The sequence below is a fragment of the Mchenga conophoros genome, linkage group LG3 (genome assembly GCF_057382185.1).
Source record: "Mchenga conophoros isolate Kocher_MC1m ecotype Shallow Benthic linkage group LG3, M_conophoros_male_GT1.1, whole genome shotgun sequence".
Classification (NCBI taxonomy): Eukaryota; Metazoa; Chordata; class Actinopteri; order Cichliformes; family Cichlidae; genus Mchenga; species Mchenga conophoros.
The window spans coordinates 26150336-26163863 of NC_140528.1; the positions used below are offsets into that span (position 1 = coordinate 26150336).

General features: G+C 46.3%; 1 protein-coding gene across 2 annotated transcripts; it reads right to left on the reverse strand.

Moving 5' to 3' along the window:
- Nucleotides 1-448: 448 nt before the first annotated feature.
- On the reverse strand, nt 449-9305 carry LOC146577907 (high mobility group protein B2-like). Of its 2 annotated transcripts, none has more exons than XM_085268512.1 (5): nt 9146-9305; nt 7546-7704; nt 2884-3035; nt 2524-2698; nt 449-1326 (listed from the first exon to the last, which is right to left on the reverse strand). In XM_085268512.1, exons 2-5 carry the CDS (start codon nt 7693-7695, stop codon nt 1201-1203), a joined length of 603 nt encoding a protein of 200 aa, XP_085124638.1. In that variant the 5' UTR covers nt 7696-7704; nt 9146-9305; the 3' UTR covers nt 449-1200. The 2 variants fall into 2 exon arrangements, with proteins under 2 accessions (XP_085124638.1, XP_085124639.1); XM_085268513.1 differs by having other exon boundaries at nt 7546-7759; nt 9146-9298.
- Nucleotides 9306-13528: the final 4223 nt, after the last annotated feature.

Below are 13528 nucleotides of genomic sequence, written 5' to 3' on the forward strand. Positions count from 1 at the left end.
ATGTCTTAAGGATATCAGAGCAGGGCTGGCTCTGAAGATTTTATATCATCGCCTCGACATCCACCTTTGTTGTGGTGTTTGTGTCCCGTATTAACTACGTCACGCTCGGCCGCATTGCTATGACGACGGCCACGTACATTAGGTAGTACTCGATTGTAACGCAAAATCTGTCACCCCAAGTCGAGTTGAGGCAAGTCGATCTGAGCAGGTGCTAATGAAAAAGGGACTTGACAATATTTAGTAGCAGCACTGTGACGGGTCTAACCTCTGGAGTCATGACGTAACATCTGCAGGACAGGCTGTTCCCAGCAGTCAGGGCGCTGCGTGAGTCTCTCACAAACAGTGAGGATGAGGGTTTATCCTGCTGAAGAGATCATGTTCACAGATCACAGGTGTGTGTGTGTGTATGAGTCAGGGTGGGCGGCGGCGAGTAAGCACAGACTCCGGGTGGGCTTTTCCCTCAGGTGGTTGTTTTATTATAAAAGTTGAAGTTTCTACTCTGACAGTGAACGAAGAACAAAAACGTCCACAACATAAAAACAACATGATGCTGAAGGGGGCGGGGGTTTCCATGGTAACACACAGGAGGGGTGGAGGGTGCAGGGGTAACCATGGTAACAGTGAGAGGAGGGGGGTTACTGTACTGTCCTCTGCTGTGGGACAGTTTAACATCTGATGACCTCACACACACACACGTTACTGTAAAGACACACACACCCTGTTCTCACACACACAGTGACACACACACACTCTCTGTGGTCGGGTGTGTGTGTTTCAGAGCACTCCGCCTCCCTCTGTGTCACCAGCACCGACACTCAGTCACATGACTCCTGTGGTCATGTGACCTGTGAGCCAGGCTGAGGCTGTTTAAATAAACGTCTGTACCCAGGTGATGCTGTCAGACTCACCTGATGGAGTCATGTGATCTATACACAAGCAGCTGTTAACCTCTGACCTCTTCTTCTTCTGTCCCTGCCATCAGCTGCAGCAGGAAGTGTTAGTGTGCTTCCTGTCAGGTGGAACCTTGTTTCTATCAGAGGGGGACGGTGTTTAGAAACGCACCCTAACAGAGGAACAGGAAGTCTCTGAAACGTAGACACACCTGCTGTGAGGCTCCGCCCCCTGACCTGCACTCTGAAACACACACACCTGTTTCACTCTCTCTCTAACACTCTCTCTCCCAGCTGCAGCTCTTCGTCTCTACTCGTCATCGTCCTCCTCCTCCTCTTCATCCTCGCCCTCATCCTCGTCCTCCTCCTCTCCTCCCTGAGCTGAGGAGCTGGGGTTCCTGGCATACGTGCCGCCGCCGCGGTACGCCACCATGTCCTGAAACACACAGGAAGCAGTTTATCCTCTGTGGCAACACACTCACTAAAGGATTACAAAATAAAAGCCTGACAGAGAGCTCAGTGCACGCGCTCAGTAAATGATTACAAAATAAAAGCCTGACAGAGAGCTCAGTGCACGCGCTCAGTAAATGATTACAAAATAAAAGCCTGACAGAGAGCTCAGTGCACGCGTTCAGTAAAGGATTACAAAATAAAAGCCCGACAGAGAGCTCAGTGCACGCGCTCAGTAAATGATTACAAAATAAAAGCCTGACAGAGAGCTCAGTGCACGCGCTCAGTAAATGATTACAAAATAAAAGCCTGACAGAGAGCTCAGTGCACGCGTTCAGTAAAGGATTACAAAATAAAAGCCTGACAGAGAGCTCAGTGCACGCGCTCAGTAAATGATTACAAAATAAAAGCCTGACAGAGAGCTCAGTGCACGCGCTCAGTAAATGATTACAAAATAAAAGCCTGACAGAGAGCTCAGTGCACGCGCTCAGTAAAGGATTACAAAATAAAAGCCTGACAGAGAGCTCAGTGCACGCGCTCAGTAAAGTTGAATGTTTTACACATGTCTCCATGTATTTATTTATTTGTCTGTTTGAAGTCTAACTGTATGAATAAAGGACCCGTCTGCTCAGCAGCAGCATCAGACTGAAGGCTGGACCTGGAGCACCTCAGTCTATGAATCGGTTTCACTGCCACCTGGTGGTGAAATATTAAAATACACAACGCTCCTTTGAATGTTCGTACCACACAGAAAATGCTAGAAGCCTGAAATAAAGAGGAAATCAGACGAACACTCAGTTTATCTAAAACCTGCTGGAACGTGTCAGTTATGTGTTGAAGATCACCCACAGCTCAAACTATATGTGGCCCTTTAACATGGGTACATATTTCCTGCTCCTCAGCCTCACCTGCAGAGCTGACATCAGGGCTCGAACATGATTGGACATGTGACCCTCCAGTCTCCAAACAGCTGACAAAAGCAGCTAATGTAATTTAAAACTATTCAAGCATGTTAAAGTATCGTGTGCAGAAAATGTGTTTATGCACAGATTAGAGGAACCGTGCAGTACAGAGGAGAACAGAGGACCAGATGTACTCTGAGCTCGTCACACCCTTCATACCTGCCTGTATCAGGACACACTGTGACTGGTTTCTACCCTCTGTCTGTGTGACTGAGCCTCACCCGGTCGTATTTCTCTCGTAGCTTCTGGGCCTTCTCCTCGTACGGCAGCTTCTCAGACTGCGACAGCTTGCTCCACATCTCTCCCAGCTTCTTGGCACAGTCTCCTATAGACAGCCCAGGATACTGCTGCTTCACACTGGGACGGTACTCGCTGCAGAACACGAAGAACGCAGACCTGCAGACAGACAGGCTAGAGCTGATCCAGGATCTGCCTCTGTGTTTGAACTCAAACATGAGCAGGCCTGTGCTGCCCCCTGCTGGCACACTCAAACCACAGACTCAGTGTGTTTGGGCTCTTACATCAGTACATGAGGTGTGTCAGGTGCTACCTGGACCTTCAGAGTGTGTTTGGGGTCTTACGGGGGTCTTTTGGGGGCGTTGGGGTCTTTCCTCTTGCGGCCCCTCTTTCCGAAGCCTTTGGGGGGGACGTAGTCTTTCATCTCACGGTTGTAGCGCACCTTGTCAGCTTTGGCCATGTCCTCGAAACACTTCTTATCACTGGGAGACAGAGCCTGGAGGCAGAGAGCAGACAGTCAGTGTGTGACCTCTGACCTTTGAACTCCCGGGGTCACACTTACAGAAAACAATGCAGAATAATACAGAATCGATTCAGGGAGAGGACCAGTTTTCCTGCTGGGACCAGTTGAACACAGCTGGAATCCAGATGCTTCCATCAGCAGGTAAGAGCAGCTGCACCTATCTGCTTCAACCACAGCTGCACACATCTGTCTCAGGGTTTGACCTGAGCTGCAGTGGAGCACTGATCAGCGACTCCCTGCAGGTTCACTGCAGTGGATCTGTGCTGCATATGTTACAGCTGTTATCAGTCCCTGTCTCAGAGCTTTGTCTACACTGGAATGAAACACGGGAATAATCCGGTCATGTGACCTGCACACAGTCTTTAGAGTTTAGTAACAGCAGAGCGTGAGTTCCTCAAACCTGACCAGATGTGTTTAACTAAAGTGCTCACATGATGTACGAGTCCAGCACACAGGAAGTGATCATTGTTCTGTGGAGCTCATGCTTACATTAAGGGTTGAACTGTTTCCTGTCCCTGACAGTTTACACCTGACAGTACACACACACACACACACAGTACTGTTAGCTGCTCGCAGACCTCCTCAGCCCTCCGTGAGGCCCTGAGCTCCTCTGAGCTCCTTCATCCAGTGAAGAACATGTGATCTCAGCTCACACTGACCGTGCTGACTGATGCTCACAACAAGTTTCACACATGCATCCAGATGTTGTTCTGTCCCAAACCTCTGGGCCCTGAGCAAACGGTCCTGAGGATGGAGGCTCAGGTGGAGTCAGGGTTTGTCAGAGGAGAGCTCATGGTTATCTGTTGGGTGAGAGGCTGTAACTGTGTGTCTGTGACTCATGACTTTAACTGATCCATCACACTAACGAGCCCCTCTGTGAATCGCTACCTTATTGTGGTGGAGGTGTCTGAGGGATCCCAGGGGCTATGCTGTCGGGGCTTTTTTGTCCCCTGGTAGGGTCTCCCGTGGCAGATTTTGTCCTGGGTGAGGGTCAGACAAAGAGTGATTGAAAAACCCCTATGAGTGTAAGAACTAGGGAACAGGACAGGGTTACTGGGGACCCATCCTGGAGCCCGGCCCAGGGAGGGTGCCCTTTTACGGGCTGTGCAGCAGCCAAGGGCGGAGACCCTGGCAGACCGATCCCCAGTTACCAAAACCAGCATTAGGACATGGTCACCTGTCTGGTGGGGAAGGACCTTAATTAGTGTGTTAAGTTCAGAGGTAGCAGATATATATAGTCGGCTCGCCTCAACGTACGTTCTCAGCAACCCATGGTGGGGTGCTTGAGAGCTCCACCTGGGGACTCTTAGTGTTCCCCCGGACAAGCTGGAGGGGGTGGCTGGGGACATGGAGGTCTGGGCGACCCAGCCCTGGATAAGTGGGGATGGACACTAACAGGATGTGTTTTCAGACGCGTTGCTTCATTGGTCACAGAGACATGTGGCTCTGTGTCACTGCTGAGAACTCCTTTCCATCATTACAGAGGAGCAATAAGTGACTCGGTGTGAGGACAGAGCTCTGACACACCTGTTGTCCCAGCAGCAGCAGCACACAGCAGACTGCAGTATTTCACTGCTGGGGTTTGTGCAGTAAACTGTGCACCAGACGCTTTAATCACACGTGGTTCATGGAAATCTTCTCCTCCTGAAAGTGACGCTCTCTCAAACTGACTCTGAGCCTCTGCTGTAAATCCACCAGCTTGTTAACATGGAAACAAGCTGCAAGCATCAGTGGATTTGACTCCAATCTCCCTCTTTAACATTAAAACCTTAGATTTCACAGGCTGCATAAAACAACAGATTAGGACACACTGAGGAAAGTCTAATGTTGTGATATCTTTGGCTCCATCATGAAACACGATGTAAATATCACGATATGTCTTGATGGGCGAGCTGCAGTTTAAGACTCCTTGAATTCAAGTTCATGTAAATATTGGCACGTGTGGCATCCACAGCAGCTAACGCTCATAGAAACCACCAAGCAGCAAAAACAACACACAGCTAAAGGAGCAGTTACGTTGTTTAAAACAGAGGATGACTTTCAGCTGGTGGAATAAATCTGTGGTCACGTTACCTGTTGTAGTTTTGCAGGTTACTGCATTTTCTTGGACGTCCTCTTTGTGAAACCAACAGTGAGTCTGACTCTGCCGCTGTCGCCTTTCCCTGTCTGGTAGTACGTAAACACGCACGCTCAGCGCAGTTTTCCATGTGGAGGGGGGATTAATGATGCATTCAAAGGGTGTGGGAGAAAAAACCACTCACAGTGAATTACATTCATACAGCTTAATATGGCCATGACAACCCGTGCTCGATGGTTACGACAAAACCATTTTAACCATGGTTAAAATGGTTTTGTTGTAACCCGCCCTGGGTAGGACCAGCATTTTGTAGATCCTCTGACGTCACGTTCAGGGGAGGCGACCATAACTCACCCTCTGCCCTCTCCTAACTCCAAATCCACTTGTGACCTCGATGAGGAAAAGCAGACGGATGGAGTTTTGGAACACAGCCCTGCTCTCAGACATCAACATGTTCTTCTACGTGCTCCTCAAACAGCTGCTGTGTGCACTGCTGCCACCTCCTGGTAGTAGCAGCACGTTACAGTCCACCAGCTGCCACTAAACACATTTACACACACACAGCAGCTGATTCATAACCGGTCACATCACTGCTCTGCTGACAGACTGACTGTGCTGAGTGCCCAGACTGAGCAGAAGAGAGCTCCATAAGAACCAGTGCGTTCACCACGCCGTGCATGTGTTCTGATGGATTAGAGCTTATTCACATTTCATTGTTTCATTTCCTGTAATTGTCCTGCCTGTCATGTTACAGTGGGTACTCATGATGCTGTGACCGTGTGGAGAGGTCTGAGCTCTTGTACTGAGCAGAGATGGGCAGTAACGCGGTAATCCGATTACTTTTTTCAAGTAACGAGTAAAGTAAGGGATTACTATTGCAAAAACGGTAATCAGATTACCGTTACTTTCCCGTAGGAACGCTGCGTTACTGCGTTACTAAAACCGTGATTTTTTGCGAGAATGTCTCACGACAGTGACGTAAGCGAGTGCGACGTTCGTGACAACAGCTGTGTGCAGATCAACAATGGATCACATATCGAGTGCAGAGAGAGTATGAGCGTGCAGCGTTTAAAGCGTGGAAGTACTGACCTTACTTTGAGTTTGATTCCATAAAAAGTGACAAAAACATTAGTGTCCGCTGTGCGTGGGAAGAAAACTTCTTTTTACAGCGAAAAAACCCCTAAACTTCCAACAAGCACCGAGTAGCTACGACGTAATGGGAAATGCACAGAGTAACTCACGGATTCTTCCACTGACCGCGGCACACCTGCACCAGGGTAAACCTCCGCCTGCCCCACTCCTGCTTTACAGGTGAAAATAGAGCAACAGGACCGCTGAGTCTTTGACTTTATTTATTTTCTGCTGTGTTTTACTTGCATCTATTTGAAAGACTGAGTGTAAACACAAAAAATATTTTATTTTATGTGCTGGAATGTGCAGAAAATAGGTTTAAATGTTAAACTAATTTCTTCCAGTCAGAGAATGTTGCATATAATTACATTTTTGCTTGATGCATAAAGTTAAAAGATTAAAACTAATAAAACAAGTTTTAAAAAGAGACTTTTCCATTTGATTACATTTTGTATGATGGATTATGCAGAAAAAGTAGAATTGGGCTGAAAGATCTATTTATCACCTGTTCAGGTTGTAAATCGGGTTTTTAAAAAGTAACTAAGTAATTAATTACTTTTGAAAATAAGTAATCAGTAAAGTAACAGGATCACTTTTTTGGGGAAGTAATCAGTAATTAGTTACTTTTTTCCAGTAACTTGACCAACACTGATGCTGGGTGATGAAGAGCACAGCAGTGATGCTGGAGCTGCTCGTGATGTCACAGCGACACGTGTGACATCACGAGCAGCTCTGCTGTGGCCTGCAGCTCTCGTGATGACTCCACCCATTCACCTCTGTGTGTCGGCCGTGTATGTGACACGTAACAAACAGGTCAGAGGCTGATCCACCTGTGCAGGTGAGTCCTGCACAGCTCAGTGTGAAGCAGGAGGATCCTCTGAGTCTGTGCTGCCTGTAAGCAGCTGTTTCTGCTGCCTCAGAGTGAACGTCAGTCCTCAACACTGAGCTGTGGTTTTTTTATTCACCCCGTGCTCCTCTGCAGTTTGTGCTGTGAGGCTCGAGGCGCACACAGAACATCGACTCTGCTCACACAGCCTGTTAACCTGCCAAAGGTTTGAATGAGTTTACACTGTAAGTCTGTGACTGGAGCTGCTGCACAGGAACACCATGACAACTCTTTATTGCTCCCACTATAACCAGTCAAACAGCTGGAGCTGCAGCTTACTGTGTCCTGATAGGACAGCTGAACATGGGTAGGTGAGCTGTTACTCACACACTGATGGGTCAGGTGGTCATGTGACCAGGTACCTGCAGCCCCCCCCCCCCCCCCCTCACCTTCCACCTCTCGGAGCACTTCTTGGAGAACTCGGCGAAGTTGACCGACTGCTCGGGGTTCTTCTTGCGGTGCTCCTCTCGACACGTCTGCACGAAGAAGGCGTACGCCGACGTCTTCCCCTTCGGCTTGTTGATGTCTTTACGCATCATCGTGGCGGCCTGAAGAACCACCACAGAAGAAGAAGAGTGAGGGGGACGGAGAGCCGAGGCAGTGCTGCAGACACCAGATATGCATTTATAGACTTGGTCCATAATGTTGTTGTACACGTACAATAACAATAAAGGACTTTATATTTACTCACAATTCAACTCTGACCTGTCAGTAAATACTAAGACACTAGGGTGGCATTGACCTCTGACCCCTGCTGTGATATAGTTTCATCAGTAATGAAACATGGGTTTATTTTACATTCAGTGTGCTGGTGGTGATTATTGATCGCTGTGATTACTGACCACCAAATACTAAACTCATCACAGAGAAACCTGATGGTCAGCCACTGTGGGTCCATGTTATTGATAATACCTGATCAGAGGAGCTGATCGGGGTTATTAACGGGTGTTTTGTTCCTGACAGAGGATCAAACATCACTGACACAATAACGATGAGCGACTGGATTTAACCTTTATTTCAGCTTTAAACACGTTTGTGTGCAATGACCTTTTAACCCGTGAGTCTGCTGTTCTTCACGCTGTGACTTTAACCCATAAACCGGTTATATTCCGCCGGTATGAGCCCGTATTTTACGGTAAATGTCCGGTAACAGCTCCCCGTTGGGCCTCGTTGTGAATAACAAAGGCAGCAGACGGGCTCCATTTTCTTTGCCGGGCAGAGGGAGGCCCTTCGGCAGCCTCTCCTCCTTATGTCCGCGCTGGAAGCTCCCCACGGAGCCCGGTACCCGCTGTACGCCCCGGGCTGGAGGTGTGAGAGCCTCGCTGGGGCGGATGGAGGGGAGTATCCGGGACTCGCGCTGATCTGCGGCCGCTGCGGTTAGCCTAGCCACGCTAGCTTCTCAGAACAATGGACCACCATTTGCTTCCCGCCCTCTGCGGAGCTAGCCGCCCCATCCCCCTCTGCTAGCAGCGGCTAACAGTCGCTCGCAGTCCCGGTAAACCCGTAGAGAGGCTGCAGAGAGCACCGCGGGGCTCTCCGGTGATTCACGGACACATTTATCCCAAAGCACCGCCGGTAATGCTGATACGGGCGGTGCTGCAATGGAAACACACAGTCCCTACGTCTACTGCGCATTTTTAACGAAGGGCTCCGTCTATGCATCGGAGAGGTCAGCGTTATATAGACGGGGTCAGGCTATTTCCTGGCATTCATACTCCAAAATGGGCGTTTCGTGTTTACAACATGTCTGGATCAGTCCTCCGAGAGGGAGCACACAAAGGACCAGGAAGGACACCACATCCCACCACCGCCAGGCTGCCACCGTCAAAGCGGACATTTTATTCCCGTTTTCCAGCTATTATTCCGGATCTTTTCTCTCTGGATGCCCACATCAGAAACAAGATGCCCGGCACATCCAGCTCATCTCCGGCTCAAATACACTGCTATTTTACTGCAGCCCCGCGGTGGAAGGCCGATCGGGGTACTCACTCGTCAGGAGGGCCGGCTGCAGGTGAAACGGACTGGACCGAGTCTGGTTCTCCGGGTCTCGGGTTCTTGTTGTTGTTTGGGGTTGAAGCTGCGACTGGAGCCGTTGGTTCACTTTCAAACTGGGTCGAGCCTGAGACAGGCTCCACCCACTAGCAACGCCCCCGTTGGTCATTCCTATTGAGGGGGCGGAACACTGTTTGCAAACACGGGCGGAGCTCGTCTTAATACCGATCTCTGATTGGTTATAGCCACTGTTAGTCAAATCCAGTTGTGTCACACGGTTCCGCCCGCAGAGCGACGCTACCAGGGCGGGAATTCTACACATAAACAGGGCGGGGCCAAGTTCTAGAACCTCCATCTGTTTCGTTGGAATTTGTGTATGTCAGGTGTTCTGGCCAATCAGAGAAAACGTGGCAGATAACACCGTAGCGATTGAGTGAAAAGGTCTTGAATTTTACAGTATTATTAAATGATTTTTTTACAGTTATAAATACATTAGCAGGTATTTTTAGGCATTTGTCCCTTTGTGTCATATTTTACAGATGTTTGTCAGTTGAACTGAATAATAAACATGAAAAGAGTCCAACTGACCTCTGACTCGAAATTATAAACCGCCTCTCAATCCGGTTGTTCAGTCTGACATCACTAGCCGTGTCTGGGTCTAAACTCCGCTGCAGGTCCATATATCAAACGATCACTGTGGCATTACTGAGAGTTGAAAAACTGTCTAAAGTCTTTCATCTTTAATAAAATAATCAGCGTTCTGCTCTACCAGGTGTAACAACTGAGTTTAACATCCAGGCATCCATGAAATCGGAATTTAGGACATTTAAGGGAGTTAGAAGTTAGCAGGGAGTTAGCTCGCTAGCTTCTATCTAAATACAATATAGCATGTCCTGACTGCGGGGTTTTGGAAACAAATTCAAACGTACAGCTCTGCTATCACTTCCAGCATAAATGAAGACAGAAAACTAAACAGCAGTGACGTTTGTAGGGTTACTGAAGTTTGGCTAGCTGGTATATAATGATGTGCAACGTGACCGCTAGCGACACAGCTATGTTAGCATAATATAAACAAGCTAACTTTTTTCCCACTCGATAAAAGTTAACGTGAGTGTTCTCGGTGGTCAGGAACAAATGTAATCGCATGGCAGGATGCTGTAAAAGGACCAAACTTCAGCCAGGAGAACAACTGAGATAATCCATCCACAATACGAGGTTAGTCATTCATATACTGCTGCATGGGCTGGGCTGTAGTTACATCCTAAGGTTTTAAAAACTGAGCTTAAATAAATGATTAGTGGTAATAAAAGCCGAGGGAGGTCAACAGTGATCACTGACTGTTTTAGGAGCTTTTTGAGATCAAATAGAAGAAAATACAAAACATTAAACATGTTAACAACACAAACGCCATATTAAACGCAGACTACTTTAGGCCCGGAAGCAGGATTCGTCACGTCATCACTGAACAACCGGATAGAGATTGAAAATGTGACGTCATTCAGGGGTAAAACCACAAAGGATTCTGGGAACTCGTGGCAAGTGGTACTAGCGCACGCAGGCTTTCAATTGAAATCAGTTACACAGCGATAAAAAGAAATAAAAAATGGCAAGAAGCTGTTGTATTATTAACTGCACAAGCCGGGCGAGCGACAGCCACGTGAAGCCGACGGGTAAAGCGATTGGTTTTTATCGGATTCCGGCGTGGAAGAGAAATTGTCCAAGCCATGTCTCCCAAGTCAAGAAGAGGCGACGGATGGCCGGGATTGCCACTATCCGAAGACCTAATACACCGTTCGAAAACACTCCAGCTCACATGTTAGTCTGCTCCAAGCATTTCCACAAAGGTCAGTGTTTTGTAGTAGTTAATACGTCTTATATGGCGCTGAACAGAAATCGTGCTATGCTCCTTTGTTTATTGTGGCAGTGTGTAATGTTTGCTGTGTTTTGTAGGCAAAACAGCATACGAAATGCGAAATACATAGACAAAAACATATACTTTTATTCACAGGATATATGACAGATTTTTGTATCATTAATAACCCAGTAGGATTACAGCATACAATATTATTGTCACTGCTACTGTAACAGTCATAAATCACATTGTTATAATTTCACAAAATGTGTTCTAAACTCCCAAACTGCTCCTTTTATACCTGACTTTTAGGACCTGTAGTTGTGTTCATTATCAATTAGAGCCCCTCATTCTTTTCTTCTTTTTCTTTGGTGCAGTACTATAAATACAGTGTACCCCTTTTGCCTTTCCCCTTTTCTACAATTCCCCTGTGGGAGAGGTGGGTGTCATTTCTTTCCAACACTTTAAAACACACATAATTCATATTTAGCCACCCTGATGTTTCTGATTGCAATTTTAGTTCAATTATTGTCATTATTAAGCCTGTTTTTGTTAGATGTTATAAGTGTGTAGTATGTGTGTATCATAAATGTGTTTTAGGCACCATAAATGCTAGCATGAATATATACTCCTTGCTAGCTTGGAAGTTGTGGTGGGTTGAGCTAACCCTCTTCCCCACTGTTTGTATTTGGTCATAGGAGCTGGAGTGGGCAAATTATTTACTTGGTCTTTCTTTCTTTTACCTTTTTTATCAGGTATGTTGGATTTCATGTTGTTGTTTTTTTTTATTATCTTGTGTCAAATATGTTACGTGTAAATGCATACTTTATGTTTAATGTAAAAATAAATGCCCTTTTCTACAATTCCCCTGTGGGAGAGGAGCTGGAGTGGGTAAATTATTTACTTGGAGGTCTTTCTTTCTTTTACCTTTTTTATCAGACACAACGCAGAAGCACACCGGTTACACTACATTTCTGTAATCAGTACCAAAAATTATTTCCACTACTAATTCATTACCGTTGAGTTTAAAGGTCCTATTAATAAACGGTTAACGAATGTGTATTTATGAAGATGATTTGTAAGGTAAACTTTCGTTCTACACGGTGCTTTTCAAAGTCCTGTACCCATCTGTCGGTAAACTGTATCTGGGCTTGTGTATGTGTATGCACTCACTCCAAGAACCGTATAGTTATAAATATGAGCGTGGTGAAAGTTGGGCAGCACGCTAACGTCTTTTGTCCACTCTGTGTGCTCGTAAGGGTCTGACCCTTTCACTCCTTTGATTTTTTTGCTCATATCTTTTCTTTGCATTTTCGTCGAGTCTGTCTTTTATGGAAGAAATATAGTATCATCAGAATTCAAGTATTTTTAGACATTGAATTTATGACACTGAATTTTTATCCTCCAAATTTCCCTGCAAAAATATTCACCTGCAAAAATTCACCTGCAAAAAATTCACCTGAAAAAAATTCACCTGCAAAAATTCACCTGCAAAAATCCACCTGCAAAAATTCAACTGCAAAAGTGATGAACTTGAATGACCCAAGCCAGAGCAATCAGCACTAGATCGAGTCGAGCGGCTCTCAGCCAATTAAATTACGCTGTTTGATCACATGACACCGTTAGCCAGCAGCGTGTCTCCTAAAAGAGAGCTGTTTAAAGGTGAGTGATTAAGTTTTTCTCCTAAATAGAGATCATTACAGAACGCCTAGTCCTACTTAAAATCCCATTTATTTTTATTTTATCATCTACTCGAACTAAGGAAAACGTTTGACTAACTCAAAGACAATTTCCACGCCTCCCCTGCCTGACTGCAGAGGCAGTTTTGAATTTAGGAGCGCCAAGATGGAAGCGGCAAACCCTGGCGGCTCTCCGGTAAGTATATTGTTATTTATCTTCAAGTTTGTCTTTTGAAACGTTAATGTTATTTAAATCCGTTGCTCACGTATAAAGTACACAGACGGGGTCTTTGCTCAACTCGTCTGAGGCGTGTCTCACTAAGCGCTACATGCTAGCATCCTGCTAACCGAGCTGCCCTTTACATGCTGTGCTTTAGAAAATAGGATACTCGTTAAAAAAATACTCCGCAGATATTGATAGATAGACGAACACTGCAAATATAATGTTGGAAACGAGAACGGCCTTTGGTGAAGGGGTAAAATACGCCATGAATAAAGCCATAGAGTGAATGGCTGCCATGGTTGCAGAACGGCCAGATTTAATGACAAGAATGGAGAAGAGTGAGGTGAAGTGAACCAAAGCCACAAAACACGGTCAGACAAGGCGGCAAAAGGGCAGTGATCTGTCCATCAGTATGAAGTTGGTGTGTGCTTTGGTGAACAAAAACTCCAGACCGGTAGCAGGAAGATGGGAGACTCGTGTTTCACTGGAATAGTGGTGAATTAAAACATCCTTTGTTGGGGACATTGAGGTGTAAATGCATCCATACAGGTGAGACAGAGGCAGACCAGACAGTGAAGAAAACAAACATTAGAAATATTAAAACGGAAATATAGGATTAATATAAC

Excerpts from the sequence above, each read along its gene's own strand:
- LOC146577907 (XM_085268512.1), bottom strand. The coding sequence starts at position 7,695 with ATGATGCGTAAAGACATCAACAAGCCGAAGGGGAAGACGTCGGCGTAC. Across the intron at positions 3,036-7,545 it reads AGTGCTCCGAGAGGTGGAAG|GCTCTGTCTCCCAGTGATAA; the intron begins GTGAGGGGGGGG and ends CTCTGCCTCCAG. Across the intron at positions 1,327-2,523 it reads TACGAGAGAAATACGACCGG|GACATGGTGGCGTACCGCGG; the intron begins GTGAGGCTCAGT and ends TGTGTGTTTCAG.